General features: G+C 37.6%; 1 protein-coding gene across 2 annotated transcripts; it reads left to right on the plus strand.

Moving 5' to 3' along the window:
• The first annotated feature begins 7,614 nt into the window (after positions 1-7,614).
• EMC7 (ER membrane protein complex subunit 7) lies at positions 7,615-21,309 on the plus strand. Of its 2 annotated transcripts, XM_059372451.1 has the most exons (5): positions 7,617-7,917; positions 11,950-12,069; positions 16,921-17,059; positions 18,373-18,453; positions 20,877-21,309. In XM_059372451.1, exons 1-5 carry the CDS (start codon positions 7,685-7,687, stop codon positions 21,027-21,029), a joined length of 726 nt encoding a protein of 241 aa, XP_059228434.1. In that variant the 5' UTR covers positions 7,617-7,684; the 3' UTR covers positions 21,030-21,309. The 2 variants fall into 2 exon arrangements, with proteins under 2 accessions (XP_059228435.1, XP_059228434.1); XM_059372452.1 differs by lacking the exon at positions 11,950-12,069 and having other exon boundaries at positions 7,615-7,917.
• The last annotated feature ends 5,481 nt before the right edge of the window (positions 21,310-26,790 follow it).

Raw genomic sequence — 26,790 nt, forward strand, 5'->3', positions numbered from 1 at the left:
CATGGTCTAGCAGCATAAAGGAGTTTATCAGAAATGCAGAACCATAGGCCCTATCCAGAGCTTCCTAATAATGTGTTTTCGGGTTTGTTTTTTGTTTTGTTTTGTTTTGGTTTGGTTTGGTTTTTACAAAATACTCAGGTAATATGTATGCATGAGAAAATTGAAAGGCACTGTCAGTTTTAGAAGAACCTATACCTAGGAACTATTCTGCATTCTAATAGGGAAGAATTCTCCAAAAGTGACATGACTGAGGGGGGGGGGAGAGAAATCCTTGGTCAACACCACCTCTACCCATCAAAAAATGAGTAGTTCAATCTTAAGAAGCAGAGGAATCTTCTAACAAATGTGGAAGAGGCGGTCGTAAAAAGACAATAAAGAAACTACAAAACTTAGAAGAAAATGCAGGAGAAAAGCCTCATGACATTACATTAGGCAATAATTGCTTAGATATGACACCAAAAGCAGAGGCAACACAAGTAAAAATAGACAAATTGTACTACATCAAGAATTTTAAAAAAGATTTTATTTATCTATTTGGCAGACAGAGATCACAAGTAGGCAGAGAGGTGGGCAGGGAGAAAGGGGGAAGCAGGAGAGAGGGGGAATCAGGCTCCTTGCTGAGCAGAGAGCCAATGTGGAGCTTGATCCCAGGACCCTGAGACCATGACCTGAGCTGAAGGCAGAGGCTTAACCCACTGAGCCACCCAGGCGCCTCCAAAATTTTTTAACAGCTTTATTGAGATATGTCATATTCCATATAATTCATCCATTTAAAACTTTTAGTGTATTCACAGAGCTGTGCAATTCTCACTACAATCAATTTCAAAAACATTTTTGCCACCTCGAAATAAAACCTCGTATGCATTAGCAATCAATGTTCTCACTTCCCCCCAGATCCCGGCATTAGCCTGCTTTCTCTTTATGAATTTATCTACTGTGGACATTTTATATAAGTGAAATCATATAATCTGTGGTCCTTTTAGGCTGTCTTCTTTCTCTTAGAATATTATTTTTAAAGTTCATTCTTACTATTAGAGCATATATCTGTACTTCATTCCTTTTTTTTTTTTTAAGATTTTATTTATTTATTTGACAGAGATCACAAGTAGGCAGAGCGGCAGAGGGGGGGGTAGGAAGCAGGCTCCCTGCTGAGCAGAGAGCCCCATGTGGGACTCGATTCCAGGACCTTTGGAATCATGACCTGAGCCGAAGGCAGAGGCTTTAACCCACTGAGCCACCCAGGTGCCCCAGTACTTCATTCCTTTTTATAGCCAAATAATATTTCATTGTATGGATATACCACATTTGTTTAGCTACTTGTCAGTATATGGGCTTTGGGTTATTCCCACTTTTTGACTATTATAAATTATGGTGCTATGGATACTCATGCCCTGGTTTTTGTGTAGACATAGGTTCTTGTACATTTTGGGTACATACTTAGGGTAGAATTGCTGGGTCATATGGCAACTCTGTTTAACATTTCAAGGAACTAGCAGGCTATTTTCAAAGTGGCCACTCTATATTCCTATCAGCAATAAAGATTTCAACTTCTCTACATTCTTAGCAATGCTTGTTATTATCTGACTTTTTGATTATAGTTGTCCTGGTGTTTGTGTATATCACATTGAGATTTCGATTTGCATTTCCCTGATGGGTACTGACACTGAGCGTCTTTTCATGTGCTTATTGACTATGTGTATTTCTTCTTTGGAGAAATGTTTATTTAGAGCCTTTGCCCATTTTTAAATTGGATTATTTGTCTTTTTATTGTTAATTGTAAGACTTTTTAATATATTCTAGCTACAAGTCCCTTATCATATGTGTAATTTCAAAATGTTTCTCCCATTATTTGGATTATCTCTCTACTTTCTTGTTGGTGTCCTTTGAAACACAAAATTTTTTAATTTTTATGATATCCATGTAATCTATTTTTTTTCTTTGGCTGTTTGTGCTTTTGGTGTCATATCTAAGAAGCCATCGCCTAACCCAAAGTCTTGAAGATTTATGTCTATGTTTTCTTCTAAGATTTTTATAGTTTTATTTCCTATCTTTAAGTCTTTGATCCATTTTGAGTTCATTTTCCCAATGACATATGGTAGGGGTCCAATTTCATTCTTTGGTATGTGGATATCCAGTTGTCCCAGGACCATTTGTTTAAAGGGCTATTCTTTCCCCCATTGAATTATCTTGGTACCCTTATCAAAAATAATTTGAATGTAAATGTCAGGGTTTGCTTCTGTACTCTCAATTCTATTCCATGTATATATGTCTGTACTACATTTTTTTAAAAAAAACCTTTTATACATCAAAGGACACTATCAACAGAGTGAAAAAGACAACCCACACAGTAGGAGAAAATATTTGTAAATCAGATATCCAAAAAAGGAGTTAATATTCAGAATGTATGAAAAGTCCTATAACTCAACAACAGCCACCACCACCAAAACAACAAAACAACTATCTTGAAAAAATGGGCAAAGGACTTGAATAGACTTTTCTCCAAAGAAGAAATGCAAATGGCTGATAAGCACATGGAAAGATGCTCAACATCAATAGTCTTAGTCCATTTGGGCTGCTATTAACAAAATACCACAGCCTGGGTAGCCTATACTCAACAGAAGTTTCTTACAATTCTGGAGACTAGGAAGTCCAAGATGAAGGCACCAGCATGGTCTCATTGCTTCCTGATTTGTAGATGGCCATCTCCTTGTTGTGTCTTGGCATAGTAGAAGGTGCTAGAGATCTCTGTGGTGTCTCTTATAAGTACACTAAACTCATTCATGAAGGCTGTCCCCTTATGACCTAACCACTTCTTAATACCACCACCTTTAAGAGTTAGGATTTTAACCTCTGAATTTTGAGGGAACACAAATATTTGACCATAGCACTAGTTATTAGGGAAATGCAAATCAAAATCACAATGAGATACAGCTTCTCATCTATTAGGATGGCTATTATAAACAACAACAAAACAACAACTTAACAAATGTGAGCATGTAGAGAAACTGGAACCCTTGTGCATTGCTAGAGGTAATGAAAAATGGTGCAACTGCTGTGGAAGACAGTATGGAGACTGCTCAAAAAAATTAAACAGAGAAATACCATATGAGGGGCGCCTGGGTGGCTCAGTGGGTTAAAGCCTCTGCCTTCGGCTCAGGTATGATCCCAGGGTCCTGGGAATTAGCCCCGCATCTGGCTCTCTGCTCAGCTGGGAGCCTGCTTCCTTCTCTCTCTCTGCCTGCCTCTCTGCCTACTTGTGATCTCTGTCTGTTAAATAAACAAAATCTTAAAAAAAAAAAAAGAAAGAAAGAAAGAAAGAAAGAAAGGAAGGAAGAAAGAAAGAAAAAAGAAAAGAAAAGAACTACTGTATGACCCAGCAATCTCACTTCTGGGTACATACTCAAAAGAAGTGAAAGTAGAGATTTGAACAGGTATTTGTATACCCATGCACTATTAGCAGCACTAGTCACAATAACCAAAAGGTAGAAGCAACCCACATGTCCATCAATGGGTGAATGGATTTAAAAAGTAGTATAAACATACAATGGGATATTATTCAGTCTTAAAAAGGAAGAAAATTGTGACATGGTAACACATGGTACAACAGGGGTAAACTCTGAGGACATTATACTAAGTAAAATAAGCCAGCTACAGGATATATACTGTACAATTCCACTTACATGAGCTATCTAAACAAATGCATAGAAACTGAAAGTAGAATGGTGGTTCCCAGAGGCTGAGGCAGAGGAAATAGTTTGTTTAATGAATATAGACCTCTGTTTTGCAGGATGGAAAAGTTCTGGAAGTTGGATGGGCAAGACTTAACACTACTTAAGTGGGCATTTAATGGTATATTTCATATTATGTATATTGCACTACAATTTTTTAAAAAACATGATAAGACACAAACCAAGAAGAAAAGCCAAGAAGTTTTAACACATGTTATGCACAGATGTAAACAGAGGGTTAATGCATTATGAAGCCTGGCATATAAAGCAGACAAAACAGGGATGTTGCAAAGAGTGCTTAGAGATGTCTTGTGTGAAACTGGGGTTCAATGATTGTACTTCACGGATTGTGTGACTGGTTTTGGAGCCAGTCCTTTAGCCTGGGTCCTGTGGTGCATGGAACATTGCTATCCTGCAGCTACAGGCCTGTGAGAAGCTGGGTTCCTCAGGAGGAAAGAGCCCAAATGCACAGAGGGTAGTATTACATAACTCTTCATTTTAACACTTTAATTTCTTATTCACTAGTGTTCCAACACAATAACTAACAATATTTATATCAGCGTTTACAAAGCACTTTCTCTAGAATTTCCCGGGATGTTGAAAATTTTGCCTTTTTGCTTAATATTAAAAATAATTATTTCCCCCTCATGTTTAAATTTTTTAGTGCATCTTCACACTATCCCAATTCATTTTACTTAAGATTTTCCGATAACCTGGTGGAAGGGATTAGAATTTAAGAGTAAAATGAAAAGTGAAATATCTCTCATTTATTTCTGCAGGACATTAAGTCAAATTAGATGCCTTTTCAGCCCTCTCTGAGAACATCCCATTTCAGAGGACTCCACAGGGAACTTCAGAAAGCCAAAGTTGGAGTACTAGTGGATGATGGGCATTTTTAAATATTAAGGAAATTGGCTCCAGATTATTTGAGTGAAAAAGATTAGCTAATCTACTTGAAGTAAATGAGGTTTGAGAACTCAGAGTGCAAAAATCACTTAAAGCAAATAGCAGGGTGTTTGGGTATTGACTCAGCTGAAGTTTCCAAAGCTAATATTATTCTGCGAATATTATTCTATTTTTTAAACACAAACCCACTGATTTAAATATAAGAGACGTAGAGAAGGGTATAATCCTCATTATTTTGTAGTCACACCTTAAAATCTGCTACCCCTTCTGTAACAGCCAATGTATGAAGAATTGTTTAAAAAGCTCCTTAACACTGAAAGATGCTGACAAGCAAATTACTGAAGGGAGGAAAAGACCAAAATCATCATCAAAGGTGCCACTTTAAGTGATCATGGAAAAATCCAGATAAGGATGACAACCGTTTTTTGGCTTATTCAAATTATAAGATGTCAGGGTAAATTCAATTATTTATTTTTAGTAATGTTAGCCTCTGTTTTTATTTTTAAAATAGCTTTATATTTTTGCAATTTATATTGATAAAACATTTATATTATAAAAAATTGCAAAAAATCAGAAACGTTAACACCTTTTTAAAACATTAAATAAATACTACCTGTAAAATCCAGAGTCAACCTCTGTTGGTACAATCCAACATTTATAAAAATGCCTTGTGTGGTTTTTGAATGTTGTCTCTGTCCCTATCCTTGTTCACCCCCTTGTGGCCATGATATGAAGAAGCCAAGAGCCAGGCCTCAAGAAAGAGAAAAATTAAAGGGCTTGGATAATAAACTGATCATCTCTCATTTTAACAGTATTTCCCACAATTAAGGTAAGTAGGTCTGCTTGAAATCTATACGGGTCAAAATCTTGGCAGGAAATAGTTGGAAGCCTTGAGGGGGTTATTGTAAATTATTCCTTCATTAAACTTCCTTGCAATTATTGGCAGAAGTGAGAAAAACTGAATGAGGTGTCCTGCATATACCTCCTAATGGCTGAACCCAATTACAACCACCCAGAGGTCAAAGGAACCAAGTTTTTGCAATCCTTCAAGATCCAGTCTTCTAAGACACAAAGCAGAGTGAAGGGTAGAGAATGAATCTGGCTGGGCAAACAGAGCAAGTCTAGTATACAGTCCTTCTAAAATATTTCATTATAATTATAGTTTCTTTTATAAGGCATGAGTCCAAGAGATACATTATGGAATAATTCTTGCATAATTTAAAGTTGAATACCTATGCAGTTCCTAGAAAACACCAGAGATAATAGTATTTCACACTGTTAGAAAACATTACTGGGACTTCTCTACTCCATCTATGCCGGCGGAGGTATAAGCTGGCATTTGAGGGGTTCAGATCATTAGTTTTTTTTTTTGTATTAGAGTGACAGTAAGGTAGGGGAACAAAGAGAAAGGCAGAAATGGGGATGCAGAGTTCAGTTGCTGTTTGCTGCTGGTCTTCTTCCACTCTGCCCACTATAAAAAGCAACCCCCCCAGCTCCCACATACAGTATTAAGATCAACACTGATTACCTACTAATTAAATTGAACATGTGTCTAAGACACCAACAAAGCAGGGTCACCAAGAATATGTAAAAGAATATAAGAAAATTTAGGGATGAAGCTATTTTTATGTCAGCATATTGGTAAATTTTGTAACACTTTAGAAAAGTGAAATTTTTGGGGCGCCTGGGTGGCTCAGTGGGTTAAGTCGCTGCCTTCGGCTTAGGTCATGATCTCAGGGTCCTGGGATCGAGTCCCGCGTCGGCCTCTCTGCTCAGCGGGGAGCCTGCTTCCTCCTCTCTCTCTCTCTCTCTGCCTGCCTTTCCATCTACTTGTGATTTCTCTCTGTCAAACAAATAAATAAATAAATAAATAAATAAATAAAAAGAAAAGTGAAATTTTCTTTCATAGTTTAGTGTAGTTGTACTACACTAGTGTAGTGTAGTTTAGTGTAGGGTTGTAGCACCTGATAATCTTTTTACCGTAGCTTTGCATCTTCCAAAGACCAACTGTGAAGCAATGGCTACCTTCAGAGGGAAAGTACCCCTAACCCACAGTCGCTGATGCTCAGGAGAATATAGAGTATGGTGTGGCCCCAGGGGCTGCATCTCTACCCCCTGCCAGCGGCTCAGAGGACTTGGTTCTCGTATCCTTTTCCCCAATTTTTGTTATTTTTCTTTGGGACGCTAAGTCTAGGAGTTCACAAGGCAAAAAAAAAAAAAAAAAAAAAGGCGTTTCCCTCGATAATCTTCAATATAGATTTGTACCCAGAGATTTGTATTCGAAAGGACAACGTTGATAGCTAACAGAAACCTTGGGCACGTTCCTTCCCTTTCTATCATCAAGAAAATGAAAAGATTGAAGATGATCCCTGAAATCGTGACTTAATCCCCGGGATCAATACTGGCAGGTCGCCCCATCCCTAACGTTGTGTTTACGGTAAAGCGTTCAAAATCGAACGAATGGTGTAGTACCAGACTAAATGTCCCTCAACTCTTTCCTTTTTCGCCAGAGGCAACCCTTAGTAAATCGTTGTGTATCTTTTCCAGCTATTTTCTATGCCGATACACGATCGCCTTTAAACACTCAAATGGGAACATTTTCATCTCACACGCCTTGGGGAATCTCTAGAACTTTTCTGAAAGCTCTCTTCGGAACCCGTTTCCCCGAAAGCCGGAGCCTCATTCGCAGACACAACTTCAGAGCGTCGCGGCTCTCAGTCTCACAGTCTTTTACTCTGAGGCGGGGCCGGCTGCCACAGCAACACACACCTCCCCACTTTGGCTTTGCGGGCGGCCCCCCTCAGAGGCAGCTGACACTTTCCTCGGACCGCCTTCCAATCCCGAGCGCCGGGAGTTCGCGGCGGTGCTTTGCCTCATTTCCGCCTCGCAAGGCGATTGGCTCAAGAGTCCTTCCTTCGGGTTTGAGCCCTCCGCTCGCGTCAGGACCCCGCGCACTGTGATGACGACATCGGCCGGCGGCGGCGCCGACGACATCTGGGAGGCTGGGAGGGCTTCCGGGGCTGCCGGCCTGGCCGCTGAGAGCTGCTGTCATGGCGGCCGCTGTTTGGGGCTTCTTTTCCGTCCTTCTTCTGTTGCTCTCAGGGGATGCCCAGAGCTCGGAGCTGCCTGGGGCTACTGCCGATGGATCAGGCGGGACTGGGGTCGGCACAGGAGATCGCTTCAAGATTGAGGGACGTGCGGTTGTTCCAGGAGTGAAGCCCCAGGACTGGATCTCGGCCGCCCGAGTGCTAGTAGACGGAGAAGAGCATGTCGGATTCCTTAAGTGAGCATCCTATGGGCAGCGGGAAAGCGGTTGGCGTGGAAGCCGGAAGGGAATTCCCTCTAGGAGAGCCAAGTGTCAAGAACTGACGACGTCGCTGTCGGAGGGTGAAAGGGTGGGCGTCAATAGCATTCTGTGCCTGGAGACCTTGGGAAGCAACTCGACGCTTTCCCCTATTTTCCCCATCACCCCATTCCGTGTATCTCAGAAATAAGGGTGGCAGGTGCTTGCCCCAGGGCCGGAGCAGTGGGATCCGTTATCTTCAACTCCATTTTTGCCTTGTAGGGGTCGACCCCTCCTGGGCCCTGGCGATAGGTGGACCCCTTATTTGTTTTGTGCTGAATTCTTTCCTTTGCATCTCATTTGGTCTCTTTAGAATCTGGCCACTTTTTGCATTCATTTCAGTCTTTTAGCAGTTTGATGTTGTGTAGAAAGATGCTAAACAAGTGGGAATTCTCAAAACCCAAAGGACTTCTATGATGGCATAGACTGGGAGGCTAATGTTGCTGCTTCTCAAATTAATGGGCCCTGAAGTCCCTAATCAAAGCACCTTTTTTTTTTTTTTTTATGCCTGGTGGTGGGATTGTTGTTCTTTTTTACAGTTGAATTCATCGAGGGATTTGAAACATCACACTTGGTTGCATTTATGTGAGACTGGGGTTTCTCCACATTTGCTTACATGCTTCTTTCTTTTCTAGTTATTAGCAAAAATGGGATTTCAGCCTATATTAAGGAACGTAGTGAATTTATTAGCATTCCAGTTTTGCAGTCGCCTGCTTTTCAGATGTTTAGGCACAAATGTGATGTTTTAAGCCTTTCAATCACTGCTTGGGAGGTGAAACTATGAACTGAAAGAAAATATTTAGGAAAGGAAGTGTTTCTCTGATAGGTTTGTATACCAGCAAGTGGTATTTGCAACCCATACATCTTAAATTTGGACGTTTACTTCTAAATCTGATTTGCAAATATTCAGATTATCCAGGTGCTGTTGAATGAGATTTGAATCTCAGATTAATAGATAATGATGAGAAGTTAGTCTTTTAATACTATTTGTATTTACAAATCTGGCATTAGGGCATTCTTTAGGGTTTGTCCCAAGTAATGATATTTTAATGGAAAAACTCAATTAAACCTTGGTTTAGTTAGTGTAAATTGATAATGTAAATAGTGTAAATTAATAGTGTAAATTGATGTTTTGGCTTCTCTTTTCTGCAGTATTCAATTCTTTTAAAAAGCATTTATTAGTTTAGTTTTTTGAAGATTTAATTTAATTAATTAATTTATTTAACAGACATACACTGAGAGAGGGAACTTAAGCAGAGGGAGTGGGTGAGGGAGAAGTGGGCTCCCCGCAGGGAGGCCGATGTCGGTCTTGTTTCTAGGACTCTGGGATCATAACCTGAGCTGAAGGCAGACGTTTAACGACTGAGCCACTTAGCTGCCCCTATTATTTTTATTTTAAAGTAATGTATAAGCAATATGTTTATTGAAGAAAACACAAACAAATTAGGGATAACAAGACTTAACATTTTATTGTATCTTTTCCAATGAATTTTTAATAGTAAAATACAATATGTAGTACTTTGTTATCTGTTTTTTTTTTAATCCCCCAGTTAATATTTTGGGAGCAGTTACTTACACTATTTCATGTTCTTCTGTTTGTAGAAAGGCTAAGAATTAATATGAGGTGCTTATGGTGGGAAACTTCTTGGAATAGGAATAGTAATTGTTTTGTACTTGTTATGCATAATTAGCTTGTAGTTTTGACTTACAGTTAGGCTTGTTGGAGGTGACTTGAGCCTTGTCTAATAGAAATGAGGGGAGTTTTGACAGAGGGTGCTTCATGCCACTTATTGCCCCCATTCACTGTGTATATAAAGCGTAACTTATTTAAGCAGTCTTCTGTTTGGGGACATTTAGGTAGTTTTCAGTTTTTTGATGTAGTAGATTTTATGCACTATACTTTTGGGGAGGGAACTTTTTGTTACGGAAAATTGCAGACATACACTAAAATAAATGATAATTTCATGAATGTTTAGGTACCCATCACAATCTACTGTTCTGTTTCATGTCTCCTCTGTACCACATTTTTTTTTTCTGGAATATTTAAATATCACCCTAAATATAATCTCCCTTGAAAAAGCATTATTATGTGTCTCTAAAAGGTAAGGGCTTAAACGCTCACAATACCATTATTGACTTAATAAAATAAGTAATAATGCTACAGATTCATCTAATACCCAGTTCGTTTATCTCAAAAATGCTCCATGTAATTCTCTCAAGTCAGGATCCAACAAAGCTTACATATTGCAGAATACATTTTTAAAACCAAGTTTTAAAATTACATTATAAAATTTATATGTTATCTTTCTCAAATACTTGTCTTACGGTGAAAAATAGATTTGCTTTTTTCTTTGGGTAGTTAGATCTGCTGTTGTGTTTCTCAATCATTAGTTTAATTCTTTTCTGGATCTAGAAAAATATTTTGAAGATGGTTCATTGAGGGTCCGATCAAGAAGCAGAAGACACCCAAATTAGAATAATTCAAGGAAAGCTAATGAAGGGATTAAACACTGTAGTCATGGTATAGGGAAACAACCAGATTGTGCAGTACTCTAGAGTTTACAGCCTCAAGGCTACTATTACCTCTAAGCCTGAAGGAATTTGGGGAGGTAAAGTTTACTGGGACCTAGCGGGGAAGAAAGGACTGCCTTCAGAGGAGCACTGTCCCTTGACACAGCAAGTCAGAGGTGGCCTCTCAGGGAGAGAGCTGGGGAAAAATCTGCTAAGCTCATTTTCTTTCCTTCCTTCAGTCTACAAAGAGTTGAAGGGTGGTGAGTGGGTGCAAAGGCCCAGCAATGGTATCTAGCCCAGGAACAAGTTAACTTGATGTTTACATTTCAGTTCTGTTTTAGTTCAGTCTGTACTTTGAAATAGCAAGGAATGTCTTTTCCTTTTACTTTTAGTAAATATTGTGGGTGTGGCAGAATAAATTAGTCCTTCAGCTGTGAAACAGCCTAAGGATTTTTTTTTTAAAGACTTTATTTATTTATTTATTTATTTGGGGGAGAGAGAGAGCGCGCGAGTGAGCAAGCACAGAGGGAGAGTGAGAGGGACAAGCAGACTCCGCACTGAGCAGAGAGCCTGATTTGGGACTCAATGGCAGGACCCTGAGATCATGACCTGAGCTGAAGGGAAACACTTAACCGACTGAGCCACCCAGTTGCCCCGAAAGAGCCCAATGATTTAAGAAGCATTATGTAATGTATTATGATCCAGGGACTTCTCTGATAAAGCAGTTCCTTTTAGGATCATTTGTTTTTTCCTGAAACAGAAACTTCGTTTTCCTCAGAATGTCAGTTTCCCAATATTAAAACAAATTGATTTTGATCTGTGAATCTGAAATTATCAGCCCTTGGATGGGGTGGTTTTCTAAGTCTAGAAGGTTTTGAAAAAAATCAGTATGGAAAAGGCAGATAGTTTTAACTACATAAACCTGTTAAACTTCTGTATATCCAAACAAAAGTAACCAGAGTAAATGGGAACTATTTGTAACAAGTGGAACAAATTGTACTTGATGGCCTTCTTGTTAGAAAGAAAGACAACAAAATGCAAACAAAAACTAGGGGGGGGGAGCCATTTATTTTTAATTAAGGAGTTGTTGCAGGCAAAATTGGAACCTTAATGTAGTAATGATGCATATTGATAATTTCTCCTGAATGAAGACATGGCTTCAGAATTGAAACTGTGCCCCTGTTATCAACTATCCCCCAGAAGGAACTAGAAGTACTTTCTATGTCAGGATTCTCTGCTCCTGTGGAGTGCTGTGGTGTATTTTCCAGAACCCTTACTGTGTGATTATGGAAGCTGAAGCATGGGAACAATTCTTGCCAGTTTGGGGACTTTTTTTGTTGTTGTCAATTTCTGTGTCATTTGATGGGGGGGGTTGATTTGGGAGTTAACAGGTGATTTAGAACATAAGAAAAAAGCAAGCTGTTGATCAGAAGTATCTAAATATGATTTTCATTTTTCTAGGACAGATGGGAGTTTTGTGGTTCATGATATACCTTCTGGATCTTATGTAGTGGAAGTTATATCTCCAGCTTACAGGTTTGATCCTGTCCGAGTAGATATCACTTCAAAAGGAAAAATGAGGTAAGGGCACCTGATTTAGTTTTTACAAAAGGCAAGGCTGCTGAGTACCTCCTATATTCCTTTTAGAATTTATAGTTAGGGCTGAAAAGTTTCTCATTTAAACTAGGTATTCCATAAAAATATCCTTATATTGTCTTTAATTTTAAATTTTTTTCCTCTCTGCCCCAACCTCCCAATATCCTTACATTGTTTTAATTGAGCATTGGTAATACTGCAAAGTTGAACTTCCTCCTGCTCTGGCTTAAATTTATTTTACTCCTAATATTATAATAGAGAAGAGGCACTTCTTCATTCATTACCTACTGAAGAATGAAGAGGCACTTCATTCTTCATTACCTACTATGAGAGCAAAAGCCCTGTGAAAGTTATAATTGAAATAATGATTGTCAGTTAGTTAAGCTTCTGTCTTCGACTAAGGTATGGTTCCAGGACCCTGAGAGTCCCACATCTCATCCTTGCTCAGCAGGGAGGCTGCTTCTCCCTCTGCCTGCTGCTCCCCTGCTTGTGCGCGCTCTCTCTCTTTCTCTCTGACAAATAAATCTTAAAAAAAAAAAAAAGGAAATATGATTATTTAAAGTGGGAAATTATTTAACTTTTCTAAATTAGAAATAGTATATGCCACCTGTTTTTCACTGGGATATTTTGACAGTACCTCTTAATATCTACTTAATAGTTGTATTGATCTGGAAATTTCTTTAGTTCTTCCTTTCTGAAATATTTAGTGTGCAGTGGAAATTTAGTATTTTGGGGGCAAACAGTGGATTACATTGTATAGTTTATCTCAAAGTGAGGATCATGATGAGAAAAGAAAAAAGCACAGTATAATTTCTAAGTAGATGAGCATATGCTTTGAAGTTGAGGTGAAAAGAATGTGGGAATAATTCAGGCCGTGAGTATAGAATACCACAAATCCATTTGAAGTTAGAATCTGTTGTGTAGATGTCCACAGTTATTCCTTCTGTTATTCAGCATTTAATTTATTTATTTATTATTGTCCCATACTAGTAGTATTCTCTTTGGTCTAAACTGACCAATAAATAAATAAATAAATAATTTTTTTATTTATTTGTTTTTTCTAGCTTTATTGAGGTATGGTGACAAATATGAAAGAATTTTGAGTGGTAATGTCTCTTTGAGCTATCACAAAATGACTCCATGTTACAGTAATAAAGCGTAAGTCTTGGAAAGGCAAAAATAATTTTGGGGTTCTGTTTTATTGCTGACCTTTTTGGTATGTGCCGAGAATATTTGGGTTGATTTGTAGCGACCCCAGATTGAGCTGAATGATAGAGATATGTTCAGTTGATACCATAATATTTACATTTGAGATAGTGTTTACACCTAAAATGTTTTTCTTCTTTCTTCACCTTATGTTTTGCTTTGTTTTGTTTTGGGACACTGAATGTCATAAAAGTATATTATAATTCACGTAGAGTGAGTCTCACGTAGAGCTGTCTCATCCTTTATATTAGCTACAGATTAGTCCATTGATGCCTGTGCCTATTGATGGGTAGGTAGGGTTTTCTTTCTCCTCCTTTTTTTTTTTCTTTTTTTTTTTTAAGATTTTATTTATTTATGAGAGAGAGCTATAACAAGAGAGAGCAGAAGCACCCGAGAGCTAGAGAGGGAGAAGCAGGCTCCCCACTGAGCAGGGAGCCCAGTGGATCCCAGAATCCCAGGATCCTGGGATCATGACCTGAGCTGAAGGCAGACACCCAATGACTGAGCCACCCAGGTGCCCATTCTTTCTCCTTTGTTAACATGTGTAATGAACAGAGACAATTACAACTTACATTCTTGATATTATCATGAAACTAATATAATGATGCCACCAAAAATGATGTCACTTAGAAACGAATTACCCCCCTGATTTTTGAAGTTAAAATTGTTGTCTTAGAATAGTCTAGTTTGTCCAAGTTCTTTTTTTTTTTTTAAGATTTTATTTATTTATTTAGCAGACAGAGATTACAAGTAGGCAGAGAGGCAGGCAGAGAGAGGGGGGAAGCAGGCTCCCTGCCGAGCCAAGAGCCCAACGAGGGGCTCGATCCTAGGACCCTGGGATCATGACCTGAGCTGAAGGCAGAGGCTTAACCCACTGAGCCACCCAGGCGCCCCTAGTTTCTCCAAATTCTAATCATATTTCTTGCTGTTGGCTGTTTAGAACAAGGGTAAAGCTTGAATTGAAGGTAATCTCTTGTAAATATGTTTATAAATATTTGATTAGAATAAGTGGATTTTTTTTAAAGTAGTTGAAGCACATTAGGTATCAAATTTCTCACTTCTTTTTTTAGAGGCATGAAGATTTGTAAGAAAATATATAGGTAAAATCTTAGTATGTTAAATTTAAACTTTAAAGGACTTACCATGGGACGCCTGGATGTCTCAGTCATTAAGTGTCTGCCTTCAGCTCAGGTCATGATCCCAGAATCCTGGGATTGAGTCCCGCATTGGGCTCCCTGCTCAGAGGGAGGGAAGCCTGCTTCTCTTTCTCCAACTCCCCCTGCTTGTTTTCCCTCTCTCGCTGTCTCTCTTTCTGTCAAATAAAGAAAATCTTAAAAAAAAAAAAAAAAAACCTTTAAAAAAAACAACAGACTTATCATGACTTTTTATATATTTTAAAATTGTAAGTTTAGAGATGGGTGGGTATGTAGATTACACTGTACATTATGTATACATTTCACAGGTTTTTAAAGAAATATCAAAAACACTAAATACTGGGGGAAATGAGAGTTGTTAAAAGGGGATGCTTGGAGATGCCTAGGTGGCTCAGTCAGTTAAGCTGCTGTCTTCAGTTCAGGTGTGATCCCAGAGTCCTGGGATCGAGTCCTGCATCTGGCTCCTTGCTCAGCCGGGAACCTGCTTCTCTCTCTGCTTCTGCCTGCCACTCTGCCTGCTTGTGCGTGCACGCTCTCTCTCTCTGATAAATAAATAAAAATCTTTTAAAAGGGGGGGGGGGCATGCTTGTCTATTAGAAACTATAATTTATATTTATGTATTTTTGCTCTGAATTTTGAATAAAGTAAGCAAGTGGAAATATTTTTCTATATATAAAGGTTTTTGCTTTGGGTAAAGAGTACTTCCTTCTTTAGCATTTAAGGACTGATTGCAGCAGTGGGATTCATATTCTCAGTTCCATTCCTGATGATTGGATGCCTGAAGCATATTAAAAACAAGGCCTTTATCATTTTAATAATTGTGAATGGGACAGAATAGAGAAAGAGGGGGATTTAAATAAGATCCTAATATTCTTGGCCAGTATTTTGTAAGCATGCTTGGTATATGATAAACATCTCCTTTTAAATGTATAAGGAAAGTCCTGGGGGACAAATCATAAGCCACTTTCATTCCTGGGGGTTTGATGTTCTAACCAAAACACTCAGATTTGGGGCATCTGGGTGGCTTAGTTGGCTAAACATCCAACTCTTAATCTTAGCTCAGGTCTTGATCTCAGCCCATGGAGCCTACTTTAAAAAAAAAAAAAGAAAAAGAAAAAGAAGAAGCTTAGATTTTATTAGCAGTATGTAGGTAAGAGGTAAGTCTTAGGCTTTCTTTGAGCCAGAATTAGATCTAGGACTTGATTTTCCCTTTGACCCTTGGCACTAAAATCCAAAAAGACCAGGCTCCCAATCTGGGCCTGGACTTTTGGAGGGAAAAATCTCTCCTGAAATTTAATAGTCACCATCCTACCCTCATTGAAATTTAGTGTGTGAATTTATTACTTCCCACATAATCCAGAAACTTTCAGGACATGCAATTAACAAGATCATTCCTGGTCACATTCCTGGACTTGTGATAGAGACAAATGCATAACCTCTTTGCAAGGAGATACTCTCTGTCCAGGCCCGTATGTAAAAAAAAGCACATAACTTACCAAATACCCAAGAAAACAATGTACATTGAGTCAGCAGATGAATTAGACCTCTGAGAACCTTAGACAATAGAATTACTGGATATGAACTATGAAATAGTTTATATTTAAAATGCTAAACCAAATAAAAGACTTATTGCCATAAGAGTAAGATACTACAAAAATAGATCATAGATATTTGAAAAAAGAACAAAATAGAACTTCTCCAATAAATACAGGCTTTGGAATACAAAACTCAATGCATGTGTTAAGCAATTGAACAGAGGTTTGAGGAACTATAAGATGGATCAGAAAAAACTTACCCAGAATCTAGTACACATAAAGGAATGGACACTGTGAAAGAATTTAGTTAAGATGCCTAGTAGAGAATGAAAAGGTTGAACAGGTGTGAAATAGAAGTTCTGAAAGCAAACGAGTGAGCAGCGGGGAGGCAGTTTTCAAAGAGTAAGCTGGAACATGTGTGAAAGTGGGTTAGAGTTTTGATTAAAGTTAGTGCATCTCAGGTGAAAATGTAGTGTTACCTATAGCACTGTTGCAGGACTTTCTTGAATCATAAATTTTTCTTGCAAAATAGACTTGAAAATTAGGTATGTTTATTAATTCATCTCAGACAACCAAAGAGATATGCAGCAATTTTGTATATAGCAAAATTAATTTATTATTAAATATAATCAAAGAGCATTAGAGCTAGAAGAATTTCTAAAAGAGCTTTTGATATAAACAGAGAACTTGTCTAATCCCATAGGCCTATATAATGACAGAGCTACAGCTCAAAATTAGGTCTCCCGATTTCAAGTTTAGTGTTCTTTCTCTACATTTTGCTAAATGCTTTAGAAATATAGATAAGATTTTTAAGATCAAGAGTTTAGATGCCAAAGCATTTTGGAAAAAGCGAAAGGTATTGCTAAAAACTATGAGTAGTTCTTTTAACTAGTAATGTTTTTGAATAAACTACTGATGCTTTTCTCATGTGGCTTTATCAGAGCAAGATATGTGAATTACATCAAAACATCAGAAGTGGTCAGACTGCCCTATCCTCTCCAAATGAAATCTTCAGGCCCACCTTCTTACTTTATTAAAAGGGAATCATGGGGCTGGACAGACTTTCTAATGAACCCGATGGTATGTATCATGCTACAATTAAGTATCTTAACTACTCTCTAATTTGATTCTAGGTAGTCAAAAATGTCTAATCCTGGTGAGGAAGAAAAGACGTCAGATTGTTAGATGAATGGTTAATGGTGAATAGGTTATTGATTTATTGATTTCAGGAAAATAGTAGCTTTGGAAATAATAATGGAAATAATGTAGTGAGAATTGCATGGTTGCTTTGACACTGAAATGTGCAACAGAAATGGGATAAATACTTATGATGAAATGTTTTAAAATGCGAATGGAATAAGAGTATGTGGTTAGTCAAATGTGGAGTTAGCAGTCTCATCCTTCGTTCTACCTGCCTATTAGTTCACTGATGAATGTGCCATCATTTATTGAACAGCTACTATTGGTGGCTTGAGTAAGCATTTTTCTCCTTTTTTCACATGTGTAGTAAACAGAGAAGATATTCTGTGATAATTTAAATACTTGGTATAAAACTGATGTTATGGTGTCCAGTAATAATAAAACACTAATAGGATACATTCTTTAGAAACAAATTAAGTTTTTTTTTCTGCTTCTGGAAGTTGAATTATTATCTTGAAATATTCTAAATGGTGATCATATTCCTTGCTGATAGCTATTTAAATCACAAACAGGAATATTTGGGGAATGTACATTTTTTGAGAGAAATAAATAGTAAAATAAATAAAATAAATAAATAGTCTGATCTGCTATCAGACATAAAGAACCAGGAGGGTAGAGTGCATAGGAGAAATCAGCAATAAAACTCCAAACCTTATTAAGAAATATCTTCCATATTCTCATTTCTGAAATTCCGCAGAAACATACCTAGTGCTAGAAGCGTGGCAGGCATTTTTCAAAACTGATCTGTTGTAGTAGTCACCTGGTACTATGTTGCAGTCTTGAGAAGATGTATATTAATTAGAGAGTCAATATAATATTTTCTGCAAGAACCACAGAGTCATCTGGAAAGATCCCAATTGGCCATCAGGATCCTTGTTCCTAATGCCAGACTGCAGATTAAGGAAATGTTAAATAAAATTGTAAACTCTGCAAAATGATAGGTAGCTCATAAACGAAGTGAGGTGTCTGTAAGGTCCAAACCTACATGAATTAGGCTCTTAATACTCTACAGTAGTCAAACAATGAGGAGAACCTTATATCAGCAGGGCTGGGTCAATAGAATTGAGGTGGTGCTGGTAGTTTTATTCTATATATAACATTTGAATCTTTAATTTCATCATGGATTGTTAAGTGTAGATTTTATTCTTCTGTCAAGTGGGGAAAACACTTTCTGGATTTTTTTTCCTCCATAGGTTATGATGATGGTTCTTCCATTATTGATATTTGTGCTTCTGCCCAAAGTGGTCAATACAAGTGATCCTGACATGAGACGGGTAAGATGTTTGCCCCCTTTGTGGATTTTTGAACCATATTCTGATGCCTGAACCAGCTGTTGTGGCCAAATGGCTTGGGTTTTTTCAGCTTTATCTTAATTCCCAAGCCAAATTCATTCAGAGGCTGTGTTAGCACAGTATCATGTTCCTCTCATTTAATTACTTATTTCCACTGGACCAGATAAATTCAGTTGGTTCTGCCTGATAAAAGCCTGGGTCTCTTCATATAGCTTAAACACTCTGCTTAGTACGACTTTGTGTCTTTGTGCCTCTTTTGTTAAATAGTTCAAATGGTACCCCAATTCATATAGTTTGCAAAATGATGGCTTTTTATGATTTACCTTTATTTTATAAAACTCTTGAGAGTATATATTTAGCTTTTGTAGTCAGATACACACACACACACACACACACACACACACACGCACAAATTCAGTTAACTAAGGGAGAAAAATAGAATAGTGGCTTCTAGACTTTTCACCACAATATCATACTGGTTTTGCAATGGGCGGGGAGTTGCCAGGTAAGATGCTTCAAATTTAGTGCCACTGCTTTGTCTCTTTTAAATACTTGCTTCCATAAAATCTTCAGAATTCTTTTTAAAGATTTTATTCATTTTATTGACAGACAGAGATTGCAAGTAGGCAGAGAGGAAGGCAGAAAGAGAGGAAGGGAAGTAGGCTCCCAGCTGAGCAGAGAGCCTGATGCAGGACTTGATCCCAGGACCCTGGGATCATGACCTGAGTCGAAGGTAGAGGCTTCAACCCACTGAGCCACCCAGGCACCCCCCAGAATTCTTTTTAAACCCTTATTTTTCTTCTGTCTGGAAACCATCAACAAGCTCATTTCCTCAGTTCCAGGTTTTTCCATTGTATGTAATATATGAATGTATTGACACTTTATTCATTGCTGAATGAACATTTTTTAATTGATATCTATGTTATAGATACTAGGGATACAAAAATGAGTTGTATATCATCCCTGTTGTCAACAGTCTCAGAATCCAGTTAAATGTAGGAAATAGAATGGATTTATAAACACTCTTCTTGCCATCAGAGGATTGTGGGTATATGTGTGAGAGAGTTTTAAATGGGAAAATAAGATACACATCAAATAAATTAAAATGTCTGCTGAGGTAGTAGATGATTAAGTTCTGTAGAAGGCAAGGCATTTATTCCAAGCTGGAATAGCAGAAAAAGTTTCATGATCAAAGAATGCTTTATGATACTTCAGAATGTCTTACTGCCAAATTTGACATTTTTGCTTCAGTGTTGGTCAGAAAGTGTACATCCTATGTCATCCTTGTTAACCAGTTAACCCTGTGGTATCAATAGAAGAAAACGTTGGAGGTCACATTGGATCAAAAGTTCATTCCTTGCAGAGTGCTTTGCACATAGTAAGCAGTGTAAAAAGGTCTTTATTCAAGAGCTTCAGAATTGAGGAGATTCAGAAATAGAGTTGGTGATACATTTTTGCAGGGTCTCAAGACCTCTTGCGATATGCATTTAATTTTTTATGATTAGAGCTTGTTAACATTTCTGATTTATGCTTAAAATGTTTCTTTTCCTGGATATATCTGTAAGTGCACTTTCTCCTTGAAAACCTGTGTATAAATTCTACCTTTGGGGAGAAAGCCTAAGCTAATATCCAAGTGGTGTTCAACTTTAAATGATAGGTAATACAGTTTTTGCTGGTTTTTTTTTTTTTTCATGTGTAAACTAATACAATTTTAAGTTCACTTTGGAATTTAATGTAAAATTCAAGTGTGACATACATTACATAAATATTGTTGAAGGTGGAGCAGTACTTTATAGATTGTTGGCTTATTAGAGAGAGGACAAAACCTCAAAATAAAAGTGCCAGATCCTTATGAGGTCCTGCCGGTAATTTGTTTGTAGCATTTCTGTTTCTTGCTCTAGATGCTGTGATTGAGATCCCTCAGGCCTTAATAGCATTCACAGATTTACTACTAAGGGCCTTAGGAATGAAGTGTTGGAAATATGTATTTATTGTCCAAACATTTCTGATAACTTTGTATATAGTTAAAGACTGATACTCTTTCTTATATGCATCTAAAGAAAGCACGAGTTTAAAAAAACATTAAAACAGTAAGAGCATTTTAACCAGAAAACAAAATAAGGTGGCAAGAATATGATCACATATAATCATGGAAAATACTCTTTATGAAAACATAAGCTGAATCACACCAACATAAGATTTATTGGACATTAATTAAGGGCCACAATGCTTAGTAGTATAAAGGAGATATGAAACATGGTTTCTGAAGGGCTGTGGGGTAAAACATTGCTGAGGACCAGTAGCTGCTCTTTGTTCTCTTTCTCTCCTTTAATGGAAGTGTTAGTTGTTAGATGACTTGAAGGATCTTAATGCCTTTCCTTTTACTGTGCTTTGTCCTCTTGCAGGAGATGGAACAGTCGATGAATATGCTGAATTCCAACCATGAATTGCCTGATGTTTCTGAGTTCATGACAAGACTCTTCTCTTCAAAATCTTCTGGCAAGTCTAGCAGCGGCAGCAGTAAAACAGGCAAAAGTGGGGCTGGCAAAAGGAGGTAGTTGGACAGTTGGAGATAGCATTTGCACAAATACGGATCACTGAGTGGCATCCAAGTCTTGAGGGGAAACCATGTGAAGCAACTACTGTAAACTTGAGTCATCTTTAAAGTTGATCTCTTACACCTGTCGTGTGTGGTAACTCTTTAGCACATGTTTTGTACTTGGTACACAAGAAAATCCCGCTTTCATCTTTTGTCTGTATGAGGTCAATATTGATGTCACTGAATTAATTACAGTGTCCTATAGAAAATGACATTAATAAATTATATGAAGTACTATACATTATGTATATTAAAATGTCTTAATCCAGAGATAAAAATGACCTTGTCATTTCTTCTTCACTTAATGTTTCTTTTATTCCAGACAGTTTTCTTCTTTCATTATATGAGGCTTGCAATTGACCTTTCGTATTTAAAAAGAAGTGGTTGATATTTTAGAGCTGCATGCATCATGATTTTTTGTGTAGCCAGACCTTTCACAGTGGTCAGCCCTGCCCTGCACTTAACATTCCCTGGTGTTTGAGATGGAAGCCTATGTTCCTGATGTAGTTTTAATTTTTGTTAGTACAGTTAGTTTTATTAGAGTATGGATATATGAATGAGAGTTGTTGTTACCAGTTCTTAAATTTTGGTTACCATCTATGGGATTCATTACTGAGTGCCAGTAATGTGCTGTGCTTCAAAGTAGGATTCAGAGATGGATAATGTCCAGTGTCTGTCCTTCATAGAGCTTATTATATAGGGAGGAAGCACAATAATAAGAGGGAATGAATGGTCAGGGGAAGGAAGTGCAGCATAGGAGAGCCTTCTGGAGACTAAGGATGGAAAATCAACCTTGGAGCTCCATGCTATAATGTTGGTAGTACAGCACAGGGAGCTTTTAAATCTCCTCATCTTTCCCATCATTCTCAGACTTGTTGGAATATAGATTACATTACTTTCCAGTCTGGATTATCTAAAAAACTTTTTATTTCAATAAGTTATAAAAATTTCATACCTTTTATTTTGGTTTATTTTAATTAAAAATGAACTCTGAAACTATACTATTACTTCTCTAGTAAAGGTCTCTTACCCTCTTCTTTGTTAAAGAACTCCCCTACTGCTTTCTTAAGGGTATTAAACCAGCCAGAAATAACAAAAGAAGTGATGCCAGATTCTTATTTTCTCTTTTGTGTAAGTACCATTGTCCATTTTTGAAGTGAAGCTTGTAAGTTTTCTTTAAAGATGTAAGTTCTGATACAGGACATTTTATTAACTATATCTCTGTTAATTATATGCTGAGGTTACCAAACTGGTTGAGCTATAATTGACTAAGATAGGTAAATTGGTTAATGGTAGAACTAGGTAGGTCTTTGAAAATAGAGTCATTTATTGAAAATAAAATATTAAAATACTAGTTGAATGAAAAGTTGCAATTTAAAAGAAACAATATAGTGAGAGTTGTAGTTGTATGACTGGAAATCACCTTGAAAAATTTCAAAATTGTCAAAATTTGCACATATAATACCTAAGGACCAAAAAAATTAGAAAGTACTTCCAAGGAAGTTATCATTTCATGTGCTAATAAAGAAACTTTGTGGTTATTTTATATAGATTCTAAAACCATCTGAATATAAAATCTAGACATCTCTTATATTATAGAATGTTACTATTATCAGTTGTATATGAAAATCTTATCTTTGCATAGAACCTTCATCAAAGGCTTAGTGTGCTTACAGATGCAGAAATGATTGTATTAGGCAATATTGGGTTTAGTGCAAAGAGCCCATTTAGCTGCTAACTGCTTTGTGACTTTGGGCAAGTCACTTTCCCTCTTTAAACCATGTCTTGTCTTGTCATTGTTGTATTTCCAGCGTTGAGCATGTAGGCACACAATAAATGTTTGTTAAATGAATAAATAAATGGGCCTCAAGTTTCCTCATCTGTAAATTGAGGGATTTGGATTAGACCCATAAATTCTTTTTCAGATCTAAAATTATTCCACTAGAATTTTAATCCAGTCCTATTATTTCCTGCCTGTAGGAAGGATATATCACTGCCAAGTTTTTCTTTCTTTTCTACTAATTTGGATTCTTTCTGGTGTTCCCCATTTAGAGGTAAAGTGTTGTTTTGCTCTTTAGGGCCTTTCTTAGATTCATATATATGTATATGTATATACATATATATATATCTCCTTCTTAATATAAGCCTTGTGTTTTAAAATTTTTCACATCTACTAATTTAAACCTGAGTAGTGATTTTGTGCAAACTAAATCTTTGTTTCCCATTCTTGCCAGGAAGTCCTAAGTAGCTTCCTGGAAGGGTCCATAGCTCCAAAGTTTTTAAGCACTTTTTTAGGAGCGAAAACTTCAGGACTCACCCTGAGTCTGATTAACATTTTGAAAAGATTCAGGATATTACCTAGCCTCTCCAGAGTACTAAAGTATCTTATTTTTCCTCTTACGTTTCCTCTGGCAGGAGGGAAGAGGCAACTATTCAACACACTTTTCAGTATTAGAAAGGTTTCAAGGTCCCCATGAGGAATGTCAATAATGATACAGGAGAGATTTTTCATTTAAATAGTTGCTTAAACTGTCAGGAAGTGCTCAAATTAAAAAGAATTTTTTATTAAATATCTTAAAAAATTAAACCAAGTATTTTCATCTGTTTATTCCTGTCCAGGTTATATATTGCCTTATTTTTGCATGTTTACAATTATTTATGTGCCTTCTTAAAATTTAAACCCAACAAAAATAATGCTAAGTAGTAATCTCAGGAAATATATTAGAAACTACTGAACTAGTTTGAATTGAACTAGTTTTGAATTGAACTTTAGCTCAGTTCAAGGAATATGTTGAGATAAGAGCTAGTTGTATTGTGCTCTTTGAGCATTTAGGTGTGATTATTGTCATCATTTAGAGTCCGTTATTTTTTAATTTGTAAGGTATGTGCGAATATTTCAGTTGGTAAAAGTTTGAATTCGGAGAACTTGAAGGTGGATTTCGCAAAATTCAGATGTTGCCTATAAGTTATTAACAATTTTAATATTCTTGAGACAAAGATGGAATATTAAAAGAGCTATTTTAGAAAAAAAAAAAAAAAGAAATTCCCCCTCCAGTAGCACCAAACATTAACTTATCTCTTTTCCCTTTGTAATATGACTTTATTATGGGAGTGTAGGGGAACTGACGCTATTCTTTCTTTTTTTTTTTTTTTTAAGATTTTATTTATTCATTTGACACACAGAGATCACAAGTAGGCCGAGAGGTAGGCAGAGAGAGGAGGAAGGCGGCTCCCTGCTGAGCAGAGAGCCCGATGTGGGGCTCGGGATCCCAGGACCCTGGGATCATGACCTGAGCCTAAGGCAGAGGCTTTAACCCACTGAGTCACCCGGATGCCCCAGAACTGACGCCATTCTTTTTTTTTTTTTTTAATTTTTTATTTCTTTTCAGCGTAACAGTATTCATTGTTTTTGCACCACACCCAGTGCTCCATGCAATCTGTACCCTCTCTAATACCCACCACCTGGTTCCTCCAACCTCCCACCCCCCCCTTCAAAACCTTCAGATTGTTTTTCAGAGTTCATAGTCTCTTATGGTTCATCTCCCCTTCCAATTTCCCTCAACTCCCTTCTCCTCTCTATCTCCCCTTGTCCTCCATGCTATTTGTTATGCTCCACAAATAAGTGAATGGCTACGGTCTTCTGGGATTGAGCCAGCCAGGCAAGCAAGTCCAAGAACAAGGAAGAGTAAATTAAGAGAGTCAAGTAGTAAAGAAGACGAATGGGTAGAGCCATAAAAAACTAGCTGTGCATAGCATTTCCAACAGAAAACTTTTGACAGGGCATTTAATTCCACTAAGATTTAATAAACTAGAAATTGAAGATTCATATGTATACCTTCTTAGACACCAAGTTTTCCATATATATGAAGGTAAGCAATTTATTCCACTCACTTTTAATGAGCTCCTACTACATATATTAGAGTAGCTTATTTTATTTTTTAGAAGATTTATTATTCAAGATAGAGCGTGTGTGCAAGCTGTGGAGGACAGAGGAAGTGGGAGAAAACCTCCTTAAGCAACCTTTAGCTGAGTGAGCCCAACATAGGGCTCAATCCTAGGACCCTGAGATGATGGCCTGAGCTGTAATCAAGAGTCAGCCACTTAATCCAGTCACCTAGGCGCCCCTGTATCTGAGCATTTTAAGACATATTTCTAAATAACTCTAGAAAGTTAGAAAATATTTAGAATTAATTGTGAAAATTTGGCATGCAGAGTAAGAAATGGAATCATCCAGGGGCGCCCGGGTGCTACCGGATCAGAGAAGGCAGTATGTCAACCCTGAGCCACAGGCAAGCAGAATCAACAGTGGAATCTACAAACCCAAGGAGACCAGCCCCAAAGAATATAGCAAATGCTCTTGTTAGAGACCATGGTGACCCCAAAGAGTGATGGATAGAGTGGCTGCCAGATAACCTTTCAGGTCCATAGAGGCTCTCTTGCTCTTCTTGCAGTGGATTCTGTGAAGGCCTCTTGAATCCCTTCCCTCACTGTCTGCACCCTAACCTCTTACTTATCATCTGTCCTGACTAGGTGAAGTCCTGCGTCCAGTTTTATCCTAGGACACTCAGAGAAGTTTGAGAGAAAAGCTGCCAGTGAGTAATACTCATGTTTGTCTATCCAAATGGTTCTACTAACCTCATGCTTATTTTAATTAGATCTAATTAAGGAAGATTGAAGGGTCTGTAATTTTTGCAGTTTGGTAAAGAGAATGCTGAGGAGTTTTCAAATGCCTGTTAATCCCTTTAAAGCCAATTCTGATCAGTTTTATACCCCTCCATGGAAGTCTGAAAAAGGAGATGGACTTAAATAGTAGTAGAAGGAATTCATTTGTGAAGAATTTCTTGGCATAGTAAACAAAATTGTGAAATGCTGGTAACTATGAGGTTTACTTTTCTTGGAGTTCTTAAAAAATTGGCCAAAAAGTCATCTCTGAGAATAGCTGTATCTACACATATCTGCTAGTCTCCTCTCCCAAAAAGTGAATTATGTTATTCCCAGAATGTGAAGAACGGTAAAATCAATATTTTCAGGGGGCATTTGGGTGGCTCAGTCAGTTAAGCATCTGCCTCCAGCTCAGCTTATGATCCCAGGTCCTGGGATCTGAGCCTCTCCTTCAGCTTCCTGCTCAGGAAGCTGAGCCTCTCTCCCTGCTTGTGCATGCTCACTCTCTCTCTCTGTCAAAATAATAAATAAATCTTAAAAAAAAAAAAGGAAAGAAAAAGATCAATATGAGAAATGAGACATCAATAATACTGGGCTGTGGAGAAGGGAGAGGAAAAACTAAACTCTGACAATAAGCTATTTCTTTAATGTGCATCTTAACTGTTCAGTTGTCATCCAGTTTGCTCCTTGTGATTGGTTCTCCCCTGCGGAGTGGGTATACCCCACAGGAGTGTTCTCCCAGCAACTGTGTTCATGGCAGGTGGCCCTGGTCTTATGGGCATGGCTATTTTTCCAGGAAGGGCATCTCACTCAGATTAGGCTGACGGCTGTTCCTTGGAAGTTAGAAATTTAAACTGAGGGACTAGAGGAGAAATGGCAACATACAAACTTGCAAGGTGTTCATGGCTATATATTCTATCATGCAAACCACAAAAAAAAGAGGAAACAAGTTCCAAAGAGAAAATCTGGGAAGGAGCAGATACACAGAGAGGAGCTGAAATGGAAGATGAATTTTGAGAACTGTACCTTTGTTCAAACCCTTTGCTGAGATGCCTGCA

The sequence above is a fragment of the Mustela nigripes genome, chromosome 13, assembly GCF_022355385.1.
Source record: "Mustela nigripes isolate SB6536 chromosome 13, MUSNIG.SB6536, whole genome shotgun sequence".
Classification (NCBI taxonomy): Eukaryota; Metazoa; Chordata; class Mammalia; order Carnivora; family Mustelidae; genus Mustela; species Mustela nigripes.

Coding starts and splice junctions, on each gene's coding strand:
- EMC7 (XM_059372451.1), top strand. CDS start 7,685: ATGGCGGCCGCTGTTTGGGGCTTCTTTTCCGTCCTTCTTCTGTTGCTC. Junction 12,070..16,920: donor ACTTCAAAAGGAAAAATGAG/GTAAGGGCACCT, acceptor TGGCTTTATCAG/AGCAAGATATGTGAATTACA. Junction 18,454..20,876: donor GTGATCCTGACATGAGACGG/GTAAGATGTTTG, acceptor GTCCTCTTGCAG/GAGATGGAACAGTCGATGAA.